Source organism: Carassius carassius, chromosome 18 (assembly GCF_963082965.1).
Source record: "Carassius carassius chromosome 18, fCarCar2.1, whole genome shotgun sequence".
NCBI classification, from domain to species: domain Eukaryota; kingdom Metazoa; phylum Chordata; class Actinopteri; order Cypriniformes; family Cyprinidae; genus Carassius; species Carassius carassius.
Window position 1 is genome coordinate 4,901,381 of NC_081772.1, and position 14,619 is coordinate 4,915,999.

General features: G+C 35.5%; 1 protein-coding gene across 4 annotated transcripts in view; it reads left to right on the forward strand.

The window, feature by feature from the left end:
* The window catches only part of LOC132092170 (runt-related transcription factor 2-like), a 50,778-nt gene that overhangs the window by 14,451 nt on the left and 21,708 nt on the right, over positions 1-14,619 (forward strand). For all 4 annotated transcript variants that reach the window (XM_059498279.1, XM_059498277.1, XM_059498280.1 and 1 more), the window contains exons 3-4: positions 1,180-1,336; positions 2,815-2,919. In XM_059498279.1, the coding sequence (XP_059354262.1) occupies positions 1,180-1,336; positions 2,815-2,919 (262 nt within the window). The remainder of the gene's footprint in view (positions 1-1,179; positions 1,337-2,814; positions 2,920-14,619) is intronic.

The window sequence follows — 14,619 nt, forward strand, 5'->3', positions numbered from 1 at the left end:
ATAACTTTATCAAGTGAAAAATATGAAGCTTGTGGAGGTCAAACTTGTATGCCGTTTTAGCACACTGTTGACTGCAGCAATGACAAATACGAATAGAATTACAGTATTCTAATATTCTAAACATATTTAAACAGCATTAATGATAATATATAGCCTAACCTGGCAAAATATGAAAAGTGTTGCTTAAATTTTGTGAAGTGTGGTATATGCTAGGGATTGAGATTGTATATTTAGATTGTAATTATTATTATTTATAGTAACATTTCTATCAGCTTCAATTTACAAAAAGTACCTCTTATAATTTTATGAATTTCAGTCAGTTCTGATGTGTTTGTCTTGTACAATTTTTCCATTTGTCACGGATAGTTAGTGTGTCAGTGGACTGAATCGTGCCATTGTACTATTTATACTCTATTTATAAGAGTGTGTGAACAGCTTGTGTATTCGTAATAGCACTAGACTTAACTGGAAAAGGTTTAACTTAATAAGACAGAATGAAATTGCTCTGGCATTATTCATTGTTTGATGTGTAATTCTGGCCTAGGGCAGAATCTTTGCTCTTGGCTTGTGTTTTTGGTCAGGCCTGTGCAGGTGTGGGTAGCTGTTAGGGTAATTTGCCAGATAAGTAGCTAGATTAGTAATGATGAAATAGAGTTGCAAAATGATATGCAAATATATTGCCTTGGGTGCAATTTGTATGTGACTAATATATCAACTGTAGTAATAAATCTGTACCCTAATTTTTTTAAATGTTTAATAGCTATAATGATAGATAGACACACACACAGCATAGGCATACAAGAAAAATCTAAATATAGATTTATTAAATAAATGAATTCATAATTTTCTAGGCCCTCTCACCAGAACCTTTTTTGATCCCTTCAACCGTCACTTTTGCATTAAAAATAATGTATCTGTTATATTTTTGTTTTAAATAATGATACTATATACTATTATTAGTTGTAATATTAATATATAATATTAATTAATATCGTTAATAATTATAATTGCTCATTTTCTTTCCAAAGTCTGCATAAATATGCATTTATATGCAATTATGTGCATGAAATATTGCTATTAAATAACTTACAGGAACTGTCTGAAGTAGCTGCTGATCCGAATGTCTTGCATATGCACACATGCACAGTGTAAAACCTTGCATTATTGTTCTCTCCACAGGTGGTGGCCCTGGGAGAGGTTCCTGATGGGACGGTGGTCACAGTAATGGCCGGAAATGATGAGAATTATTCAGCTGAGCTCAGGAATGCTTCAGGTGTTATGAAGAACCAGGTGGCCCGATTCAACGATTTGCGCTTTGTGGGCCGAAGCGGAAGAGGTCAGTCCACCTTTTGAGAAATATTTAGATAGATTCTGATTGTTGAACCTTTTAAATTCTTTATCATGCAGGTTACATTGGGAAATGTATTCATGTGCAGGAAATCAAAAATGAGCTTAACTTTCAGTCATTGCATGTTCCCACGTGATTGTCAAAACCAGTTAAAAAGTTTGGCCACACCTTTTTAATTGTTGATGCTTTCATTTTAGAATACTAGCAGCTATCAAACCATTGAAATAACCAAAAATGGAAGTATGGAAAAAAATGTATGTTAAACAAATCATCCTGGGATGCTTTTTAACCAATATTGAAGGAGTTCCCATGGATGCTAGGCACTAGTTGATGCTTTTCTATCATTATCTATCTATTCAAAAAAATATGCATATATTAAAATGCAGAATTAGGCTACTAGCATACAGGTGATATGTAGGAACAATTCATATTTACCTACAACATTATCTTATAATATTTTAGCATGAAAGTATTTTAAAATCATATAAAACAATTTCAAGCAAGCCCGAACGTTTAACTGCTAGTGCAACTAACGATACACTTCATAACAGTTTATGTGTATTTACACAGGCTTACCCTATTACAGATTATATTATCACACCATGCGTCTTTCTATTAAGCTTAATCGTTTTGTGTTTATCTACACTTGCACAATGTCATGTGGAGAAATTCTCCAGGGAGATTTGGTAACAGAGGCACGCGGTCACACAGGGACACATGACATTCTTAGAATAATTGTAGTCAGTCTGTGTGCTGAGCTATCAGTTACGAGCCAACACCATTGTGAAACCACATCACCACATTGCCGGTAAGAATGCGCTCATTAAATTACAGGACTGTGTGCGTTCTGTGCTAAGGTTTCTCATACCATCGAAGGTAACTTATCTGTCTGCATAAGAGTCTTTTGCGTGTTATATAATTTTTTGCTTATATAATGCTTTTAGAATCAGTGCACAAAATTGTAAAAGTAATGATGCTTCCCGAACCCTCTCCTTGTCTGCAATTGGTCAGTCAAACAGATGGCCACACCTCCAAACTCACAACTATGGTTGAGCCAAATTGAGAGACACAGGCTGCATTCAAAAATGTGTACTGTACTTCCTTACTGTATATATATATATATATATATATATATATATATGCGAACCAGGGGCATTCATGAGTAGGAACCATTGGAGCGTCATGTTAATCCCTTGTTCCCCTGTTTTAAACCAACAGAGAGCACAAATTGTCTGGAAACAGTGTTTAGGGAAGTGAGCTGTCTAGATTGTAGCAGTGCACAATTTCCCAGCAGCCCACTGATCTCTGTTCTGAGAACATTAAAATAAAACAAAACACTAGCTCAAAAAGTATTCTGAAATCAATATAGCTAATATTAAAATCTTTAAATGTCCCCTGAATTACAAGCATGCTCAGTCTTGCTTTGACAGTGAGTAAAGCCCTTAAATGTATCTGTGTTTGCACAGGGAAGAGCTTCACCCTGACGATTACAGTATTCACAAACCCACCGCAAGTGGCCACTTACCACAGAGCCATAAAGGTCACGGTGGATGGACCGCGGGAGCCCAGGAGTGAGTACACCTTACATTACTGCTGTGACTAACCACATCCATGAGGCCTGTCATCACGTTCACCTCTCTGTTGGGCCGCAATCGTACCTCATTAAAGGCTTGCGGTCATTCGGTGCATGCGCTGATTTATTTATTTTTTGATTTCTGCCTCAATCTAAAGTCATGAAATCATTGCCCGAAGTAATTCTCTCTAGGTAGGCAGACTGATGACTTTCATTTTGCTTTGAACAGAGTTGAGGTTTCGGGATTGCTGTTACTGTATAGAAGTAAAAGTAGGCTAAATCAATAATTTTCAGTGACTATGCTGAATTCTAATCATGTATATATATATCAATAAAATATAATTTCTGAGTGAAATGGGATATTCAGTGAAATATGGAAAGTTGTGAACTGACGAGAGGAGAAAAACTTCATGTAATGTACAGAGGTTCTCAATCCCAGTCTTCGCGCCCCCCATCTCTGCGTATTTTGCATGTCTCTCTTTGTTAACACACCTGATTCAGATAATCAGCTCGTTAAAAGTGAGCTTCGTGCATGAACAGTGTTCCCATTGACATGGTCCCTACACAGTGTTCATTGCTCCCTACTCCCTGAGAAGGGGAAATCTGTTGAGGTTTACTTCACTTCGGAACATTCAATCGCAGTTGAACCATTTGCTGAATGATTCCTATTCAAACACTGGAGTCATTGGACCGAATCATTCAGACAACTCACTTCCTCACTGAACCGTCAGTCTGACTCGCTCACTGAAATGCAGGTTAAAATTTCCTATGTAAAATGAGTCAAGAGCCATTAAAATGTGATGCGAGCTTTATAAGGCAATAATAAAAGTTATCAATTTGTAAGGTTTGTGAAACCGTAATCAATCTATTCTGACTTTGTTCAAGTGACATCTGTTATGTAGTTAGAGATACATAAACACACCAGTGGTTTGTTATAAACAGATTTTTTAATTCTTTATGAATCAAAACAGACCATATTTTATTAAAACTTTTTATATTCTTATTAATATTTAAATTAGATATGTAATTAATATGTCAGTTATTATTATTACTATTAGTAGTAGTAGTAGTAGTAGTAGTACCAGTATTAGTATTTAAATTGTAAAAAAAAAATAGATTTTTAAAACGTTTTTATATTAAGTATTTAATTATTATTTATTTTATTATTATTGTGTGCACTGGAAGAGTTCATTTTGACTTCAAGTTGACTATAGAGAATTGACACATTTCCAGGATGTTTCTGGAAGCCAGCTGGTCTGTCAGTGTTATCTTAACAAGCTGTCTGTCTGAGAGCTAGGTTAGAGGTTCTACCACAGTAACATTGTGCTTGCATCAGCTTGTTTTAATGGGACTTATAAAAGAGCAAAAAAAAATCTACTACATCTTGCAGTGCCAACTGGTCTGGCAAGCAGCTGTTTTACTTTATTATGAAAAAATATATACTTTAATCTTGGCGTAGAAATGAAGCCTATCACATCCCTAACAACATTTCTGCCTCTCTTTTTCTCTCTGGATTTCAGACTATTCTCAATGAACACATATGGTACTAGTATTTAGAGGCACTTAGACACAACGGCTGTATATGGTCTTGATTCTTCATTGTATTACAATGGCCTCTAGCAACTACAGGCCTTGTCTTTGATGTTGAAGACTTCCTCTATTCCTGCCTTATCTATAAGTGAAGTTTTGAAAGGCTTGCAGGTGTTATTGTGCGTATGAACAGATGAAAGGCTCAGAGTACCGAGGTCTTTTGTGGGGGGCTTTTTTTTACTGCTGATTTGATATTGTAAAGCTCCTGTCTCGGCTCTGTCTGAAATATTCTTCTACTTTTACAATATCCTGTCAGATCGCAATTAAGAACACCACGTCCATGATACACCAAAAGAGAGTGCATTGCATTGTGGGATTCAGTATATGGTTGCATACTGAAATTGCATACTAATATACATACTGTTGTTACTATTGTTGAAGTATATATGTACACTATTACTACTATAGTTAATATTTAGATTTTTTCTATTTATTATTTCTAGTTATTTTGTTGTTGTTGTTTGTAATTTATATTATGTTACGTATGTCTATATATTTCCTATTAATTTGTACTTTATTTAATGTAGAACTTGAATTGATGCCTTGGCAGCTAGTGTAAATAAAATACGTTTTAATTTTAGTTTTATTTAGCCATGTACTGTGCATAATATGCCCATTTTCTTTATGCACGCCAGAGAATAACCGCATTAATACCTACTATATTTACCATAATGCAAAGGCACTAAACTTAACCTTCCCTTTCTAGCCACAATTGTTAAAATAACAACATGCAACATGATGAGGTCATATGACCAGCATGGTAACATCACATGAGAACTATGTTGCTGTGACATCTTGTACTATCTTGTACACCAAATATAGTAGGTACTATGACTGTATGGACACAATTCAAATGTCAACGTCTTGAGGCAACAACAGGATCTTTGCAGGTGTTTGGAAACTTAAAACTTAAAAAGAGCCTCAAAGCATGGCTTCATTTAAGCAGGGACAAGGAAGAAATAAATGAAACCAGAAATAAATGAACAGAGTCCTGGTTAAACATCACCTGCACGCTGAGCACGTGCACACGTCCATGTGTTCACTGACACTGACCGTTACGGGACTAATTACACATGCCCTCTTAATAATTTCACATTTTTTCACCCTGATTTTATCGAAGAACGCCTCATTTATAATTCTGCCTCATTAAACCTCAGATTGGTGTTAATGAGCAGGTAATTAAGGAAGAGGCCCGTCTCGCATGTTCAGACAATGCCTACAGTGTGCTGTCAGCCAAACACCTGATGGAACATGTTTATATATTTTGACAATCATAGAAATAACTGTAACATGTTTTTGGACATAAAATTATTAGTATTTCAGTCAAAATATCCTCATTAGGTCCAGTAGGGGTGCCTGTAATGTTCACTTGGGTCGTGTTTTTCTTTGTCCACAACACACAGGCCTCATTCTGAGGGTGACATCCAGTACAGGAAGTGTATTAATGTGTTTGTGTATCTAATAGATTTTGATGGGTGCCATATGAACTGTGAATCAATAGGGCCAGGAAAGAGTTAGACAACGGGAGCGTTGAGTATTTGACTGTGACAGACGTCTCTCAGTGAGTTTCTTCTTGATTGGCTCACACGTGAGGTGTTCTGGTAGCCAGAACTGCACGCCTGTCTGCCGCTTTAAATTGTTGTGCTCATTATAGCAGGATTGATTCTGATTGGTTGTCAATGTTTTCAGCGTTCATCAGCTGAAAAAAAATGTTCTGAAAGTGATTCCAAACGATGTCATTTCTCTGTGTCTTTATTGTTATAGCTGTGAGGTGGACTTGGCTATTCTTTAATATTAAGGACGATTTTTAGAACTATATCTTTATCGTTATTTTTATAATTGTCGTCCTTGGTGTGAACAGACCTTAACAGTGCAACCCTGCTCTCTTAACATTTGAATTGAGTTATGGAGAGTTTTTTTGTTATTTTAAAGGTTATTGCTAGAAAGCCGTAGCTACTTGTTGCCAAATGGCTGCTATTCTGTAAGCTGACAAACATCTGAATGAAGTTAACAATACTGTATAACACATAGCCTACACAAAGTACTGTACTGTTTCTAAGATGCAAGGTGGATGTTTCAACCTATTCTTTTATTAATTTACTAGACACCTTTGTCTTTAATTTCTTCTCTTTTTTCCATTAAGGTAAAGTAAAGGTAAGATTTTTATATTTTTGAAAAAAGTCTCGAAAATACAATAAAAAAGTAATACTGTGAGATATTATAACAATTTAAAATAAATGTTATTTTAATTAAAAAATGTAGTCCTGTGATGGCAAAGCTAAATTTTTAGCAGCCATTATACATTTAACAGTTTTTCTTATTATCAGTGTTTTCAAGATTAGAAAAGATGCATAGAAAATTATTTAAAAAAAATCTTATAGACTAAACTGTTAAATGGTAATATACCGTTTAACAGTGTAGGGTAAGTACAATTTTTTTGAAGAACTATTTATACTATATTTGAATAACTATATATATATATATATATATATATATATATATATATATATATATACATAAATTCATATATGTTTATATTTTATTTTATCCACAATAAAAAATATAGGCAAATGGTAATTTGGTGTTTTAAAGAAACAATATATAACACAAATATATAAACTCATAAACAATGTAAATTCAAAAATTTCAGGAGCATGTCTTCCTCATACAGATGACCTAAAAAAGGGTCTCAGATGTTATGTGACTTAAAAACAGCATTTTATTGGTTACTTTGAACTGTTCCTTATTAATTTCAACAGTGCACTGTCAGTGGTATAGAAAGTGAAATAAATTGCCTGTTGCTAAATAATATGCATGACATGTTGCTAGTACCAGTTTTTTTTTTTTGAGAAAATCAAAACAATATACTAACAAAAGATGTCTGCTTGTGGTTTGCTGCAGCCTTCATGTGTTTGTCTAAGTCTTTGTATACACACTAACTCCTAAGAGCACTCATTAAGCGTCATTTGATCTAATAGCCGGGGTGGGGTTGGTTAAACTAACATACCTACACGGGGGGCCCTGTGTAATTTTGGATTTAGTGTTAGACTGTCACTCTGCGTAGCACCTTTCGGAAGCGCTCTATGCATCTTTGCCTCTCCGCAGCTCAATCACAGCAGTCAAATTGCACGACTGTTAGAAGTCACAGAGACCACAAGTAAATCTGCTTAAAATCTCTTTCCAAGCGGATTTGCTTGAAGCTAAAATCACAAAATTCTGACACGAGTCTCATTGTTTTGACAATCTCGCACATCAACAAGTTGAAAGGGGATAATAATTTAGCCTTAGCAATAACAGCAGCTGATATTACGGTAAAAAAAAAGCAGCTTTGGTGCGTTGTGCGACACTACTTTTAAAACAGACCAGACAGGACTGAGGCAATGCTGAAGCTCACAATGAATGAAGTAAAAAAGAAGTGGGTTTTGCTTAGCAGAGGTGTCACTTTAGGCCGAGTTAAGTTTACAATGGGAACTGCTCACATAAAACCAACCAAAACAAGAGAGTAGAACGAGAGAAAACTAGAACCGCAGACTCGATCCATTCAGGCTGCGTGTGAAGGTGCCAACAGCCGGGGTCACAGGCTCCGGCTGTGTGTGTTTGCGTCTGGTTTGGACAGTCGCTGCGTACATCGGTGCTGCATCGTTAGAAGTCGAGAAATACAGATGGCGCCCGGTTTCGAGTAACCCTGCTTTCATATCTGCATGGAGGTGATGAAGAAGTGTGCCTGCGGTTTGAAAAGGGCCGAGGGCCTTTTGCGTTGGTGTGTGTGTGTCTTTGTACCCCTTCTCTGCTTGGCTTGCCTCCTAAATTTTGAAATGTAAAGACCACACAGACACCTGGCATTACTCCACAACAGCCTGGCTTTTTCCTCCCACTTTCCTTTTTCTCCTCCCCACCTCTCTTTCTCTGACTTTCTTTTCCAGTTTATTCCGTTCTTCCGCTGACTTTCTCAGAAACCCTGGTGATGACGGCCAGTAATGAATTTCCATAATTTCCGGGCTGCTGTATGTGCATTGACTATTCGATGGGAAAGATCTGTAAGATGTCTCTAAACTATTCCCTGACGGATGTTAGAATGACATTCAGTAGATGTTTTTGTGACATTTACAGTGGCCTCACCCACAGGTAGTCATGTCATATACAGTACCAATGTTTGTTTGAGGTGAAACAGTACCACTGACCGAGACGGATAAGAAAGATATTTTGGGTTATTTTAGCCTTCTCTCAAATACTTATTCTCTTAAAATATTACAGTTGACATGAAAACACTTGTTAATGAGAGAAAAGCAATTCAACAGCAAAGGGTTTATAATGAAAATCTGTTCTAAAATACAAAATTAGATTCAAAGCTTTGATTACTTTATTCCTATGATACTGCTTTTTATTTAATTTATTTTTATTTGTTTTAATCATATACCGTTCAAAGATTTGGAATAATTAAGATTTCTTTATGTTTTTGAAAAGTATTTTATGTTTACCAAGGCTGCATTCATTTGACCAAAAACACAGTAAAGATAATAATATTGTGAAATGTTATAACAGGTAAAAATAACGGTTTTCTATTTTAATATATTTCAAATGATTTCTAAAGGATCATGTGACACTGAATATGGCTGCTGAAAATAAATTACAAAAATATATTTTAAAATGTATTAAAATAGAAAACAGTTGTTTGAAATTACAAATTCTAAATGCAAACTAATTAAATTAATTTATTAAATTAAATATAATTATATATATTATTTTAATAAATTAAGAATAAATTATATTTATATTAAATAATACATTTATATAACCTAAATAAAAAGTGTATATATGTGTGTGTGTGTGTGTGTGTGTGTGTGTGTGTGTGTGTGTGTGTGTATGTATATATATATATATATATATATATGTATATATATATATATATATATATATATATATATATATATATACAGTCATGGCCAAAAATATCAGCACCCTTAGTAAATATGATCAAGGAAGGCTGTGTAAAATTCATCTGCATTTAAATAATACATTTATATAACCTAAATAAAAAGTGTATATGTGTGCGTGTGCGTGTGCGTGTGCGTGTGCGTGTGCGTGTGCGTGTGCGTGTGCGTGTGTGTATGTATATATATATATATATATATATATATATATATATATATATATATATATAGTCATGGCCAAAAATATCAGCACCCTTAGTAAATATGATCAAGGAAGGCTGTGTAAAATTCATCTGCATATAAATAAATATATATATATATATATATATATAATTTTGGGGCTAAGGAAATTGCATATAAAATAAAGCCAAAGTTGAACTGACATTGACGATGACTTCAATTCATCAGTTCCTGTGTCTATTGCTCATTACCATCAGAATTTGTTATCGGATCATTAGTGTTTGTATAGATTTACTTGCGCAAACAGCTTCTCATGCTGTTCATCTAATGTTCCAAGAAACCTCAGATCATATATTTCACACTCAAATTTTCCCCCCCATTGTTCGTGGATCAGTTGGTGTGATCATATACCGACTAACCTGTCAAAAAAGGAAGCTTGAAAACAGTCATTTCTCCATTATAATTCTCTTGCTCTGTGATTCTCGACCTGAGATAAGATCTGTGTCAGCTAGAGACTGGGCCACATCCCACAGGGCTATTTAAACATCTGGAATGAATGTGTTAGCCCTTCCACTCCGTGATTGGACATGGAAGTGCTAGCTATCGAAAATTGCACTCCACTGGCTGGGGGATGACAGGAATTTTTGGGACTTTCCCTCCAGCAGTGATATCATCTGGTTTCCTGGCTCTCTTAAATACCTTTCCTCATACAGATGATGTCCCTGTGCTCATTCCTTTACTGTATGTCACTAAGATATTTTAGGACCCTTAAAGTCATGAAGCCTGCATTTCAGCAGGGGTAAGTTCTCAATTAAAAAAAAAAATACAAAAAAAAAGGACATTTTTTGCATGGACATCTGTGGTTAACTTAAGGTAAAACAACAATAAAATCACAAAATGAACAAAATCATTTACTATCTGTATATCTGTCTGTCTGTCTCTGTCTGATTGCCGTAGCTTTCCAATGCGCATAATTAGTTATGTCTCAAACATGTTTGTGTTTAATTTTTTAATTTGTTTTATTTTAGCCTTTTTCTGTTAGTGTTTTTCCCAGTTTTGACTGACAAATAGAGAGTAGACAGGAATCGTGGAGAAGAAGTGGAAGAAACAAAAGCAAGTAATGTTGCCAATCAGACACAAAACCACTGACCACAACTCCAGCCAACACTTTTTTTTTTCTTTTCTCAGAAGCATAAAACAAGATATATGTATATATCATTATTGTCACAGCTTTTCACATGCATGTGTGGGAGAGACCATTATTTAGTTTTTAGCTATATTTCATCAGAGGTTCTTCAGAGGTCCAGTGACAGCTGCCCTGAGGCAACCTGTCGAGCTCAACAGAACAGCACAAAGGTGCTTGTGATCTTTCTAACACTAGTTCCTGGTTTTGTATTTTATCCACACCGTTGGGATTAAACCTTAAAACCTTAGCAGCCCAGATTGTTAACCACTTGGCTGCCCCCTCCCACAAGAGATACTTTGTGGGTGAGTAAATATAACCGGATACATTATCCAAACCAAGGTGGCTACATATTCCTCACAGACAGAATCAAAAACAGGCCACTTCACATTCCAGAACTCTTGCTGAAAATTCCCATTGTTTTGCAAATGTATCTCTGGTGTTCCTATTACCTGTATGTGGTCTTATTGTAACTTCTGCTCAAGCACATGTTTGTCTGTTTGATTTCCCCAACAGGATTTATGTTAGTATCGCTGTATGGATTCAGTTTGTCACAAAAAAATATAGTTTGGCTTTTTATTTGGCTTTGTGTGAAAAGGTATAGTTTTCTCAAGTGCTGCACTTCTTGGGAGGTTGAGTTATGCTGGTTTTTAGCTTTTACATATGTGTCAAATTGCCTGCAAGTTCAGAGGCGGAGTGCACTGCAACAATGTCCCAAAATTACACTCAGAATGTTTTTTCCATTAGCTGTAATGTTTTCGTTGTGATGAAATACTTTATTATTTAAATTTCTCAAGCTTCTACAAAAGACATGCATGATATTAAGGATGAAGTGGAAATAATGAATGAATGTTTTTAAACACCTTTTCTGACATGGGTTGGTAAAATACACTACAATATATATATATATATATATATATATATATATATATATATATATATATATATATATATACAACCCGAATTCCGGAAAAGTTGGGACGTTTTTTAAATTTTAATAAAATGAAAACTAAAGGAATTTCAAATCACATGAGCCAATATTTTATTCACAATAGAACATAGATAACATAGCAAATGTTTAAACTGAGAAATTTTACACTTTTATCCACTTAATTAGCTCATTTAAAATTTAATGCCTGCTACAGGTCTCAAAAAAGTTGGCACGGGGGCAACAAATGGCTAAAAAAGCAAGCAGTTTTGAAAAGATTCAGCTTGGAGAACATCTAGTGATTAATTAAGTTAATTGATATCAGGTCTGTAACATGATTAGCTATAAAAGCTTTGTCTTAGAGAAGCAGAGTCTCTCAGAAGTAAAGATGGGCAGAGGCTCTCCAATCTGTGAAAGACTGCGTAAAAAAATTGTGGAAAACTTTAAAAACAATGTTCCTCAACGTCAAATTGCAAAGGCTTTGCAAATCTCATCATCTACAGTGCATAACATCATCAAAAGATTCAGAGAAACTGGAGAAATCTCTGTGCGTAAGGGACAAGGCCGGAGACCTTTATTGGATGCCCGTGGTCTTCGGGCTCTCAGACGACACTGCATCACTCATCGGCATGATTGTGTCAATGACATTACTAAATGGGCCCAGAAATACTTTCAGAAACCACTGTCGGTAAACACAATCCGCCGTGCCATCAGCAGATGCCAACTAAAGCTCTATCATGCAAAAAGGAAGCCATATGTGAACATGGTCCAGAAGCGCCGTCGTGTCCTGTGGGCCAAGGCTCATTTAAAATGGACTATTTCAAAGTGGAATAGTGTTTTATGGTCAGACGAGTCCAAATTTGACATTCTTGTTGGAAATCACCGACGCCGTGTCCTCCGGGCTAAAGAGGAGGGAGACCTTCCAGCATGTTATCAGCGTTCAGTTCAAAAGCCAGCATCTCTGATGGTATGGGGGTGCATAAGTGCATACGGTATGGGCAGCTTGCATGTTTTGGAAGGCTCTGTGAATGCTGAAAGGTATATAAAGGTTTTAGAGCAACATATGCTTCCCTCCAAACAACGTCTATTTCAGGGAAGGCCTTGTTTATTTCAGCAGGACAATGCAAAACCACATACTGCAGCTATAACAACAGCATGGCTTCGTCGTAGAAGAGTCCGGGTGCTAACCTAACCTGCCTGCAGTCCAGATCTTTCACCTATAGAGAACATTTGGCGCATCATTAAACGAAAAATACGTCAAAGACGACCACGAACTCTTCAGCAGCTGGAAATCTATATAAGGCAAGAATGGGACCAAATTCCAACAGCAAAACTCCAGCAACTCATAGCCTCAATGCCCAGACGTCTTCAAACTGTTTTGAAAAGAAAAGGAGATGCTACACCATGGTAAACATGCCCCGTCCCAACTATTTTGAGACCTGTAGCAGAAATCAAAATAGAAATGAGCTCATTTTGTGCATAAAATTGTAAACTTTCTCAGTTTAAACATTTGCTATGTTATCTATGTTCTATTGTGAATAAAATGTTGGCTCATGTGATTTTGAAAGTCTTTTAGTTTTCATTTTATTAAAATTTAAAAAACGTCCCAACTTTTCCGGAATTCGGGTTGTATATAGTATTTTTGTCTTGTTTTCCAGCACAAATATCTAAATATTCTTACATTTATAAATATGTACTTGAAAACCAAAGTGACTTGTTGACCAAAAAAAAAAAAATGTAGATGAGTCTGTTTTTCATCAGAACAGATCTGGAGACATTTATCATTATATCACTTGCTCACCAGTGGTATCAGTGACAGTTAACCTCAGATTTTTATTTGTTATTTTTTTTGGAGGGGGCAGGGGGTGCTGAGATGAAAGATTGCTCCTCTAAATACTGTCTATCAGCATCTATGAATTAATTATAGCTGTCTTTACATATTAAGAAAATTAAAAATGACACTTCACCCTTCATACAGTAGTTTATATTCTAGACATTCTAAAGTACTTTAGCGATATGATTATGAAACTTTTCTGAGTGTTTGCAGCTTCTCTTTGTTCTTCTGGCCGGTTAGTCAAAATATAGAGGTAACTTGTTCTGTCGGGGCCAACTGGAGCACTGCCAACTCCAGCAGGAGTTTTTCTCTTTCTCCTGTTTGATATTTACTTTACGGCCTTCTCCAAAAAAACTGCTGCAGTCTGAGGGAACCACTGGGTCGTTTTAATGTGGAAAAGGGCCTAGTTGTGTATTGGGCCGCATGCGCTGCTGTCTTATCCGTCTCTATATTGCAGAGAATAGACTTGAGGCTTTGGACTCTTAAACGCTCTTCTTCTAGCATTCCAGAAAGTTGCTGGCCAGTGTCATCAAGCATTGTGCTCAGAGGAGGCATATGCAGTCTTGTATTATATGAGTTTCATCTTGTTTGGGAAGGTTGAGTGTGTTATTATATGCCAAGCATAGCACTTCATTCTCAAAGCCAAATCCCCGCCCTGATGGGACAGATTAATAGATATTTTAAGGATATGGAATATGGAATATTTGAAACTCTTTTAAAATGAAATTAGATTTAGTTTAGAGTCACGGTAGATTGTGGCTTGAAAGATTTAAATGCCTTGGGCCATAATGAAAACTCTTATAAAGAGGGGAAATGGAACACCTGTCTCATAGTCAAACCTATGACATACAATACATACACATCATAGACTGGCTAACATTTTCATGCTAGGAGATACATTCTATTTCAAGACCCAATAAAAATGTTTAGAGTAAATTATATGGGGCGGAATTATATTATTATATTAAAATATTATATATATATATATATATCTTTATATATATATATATATATATATCTTTATATATATGCGTGTGTGTGTGTGTGTGTTT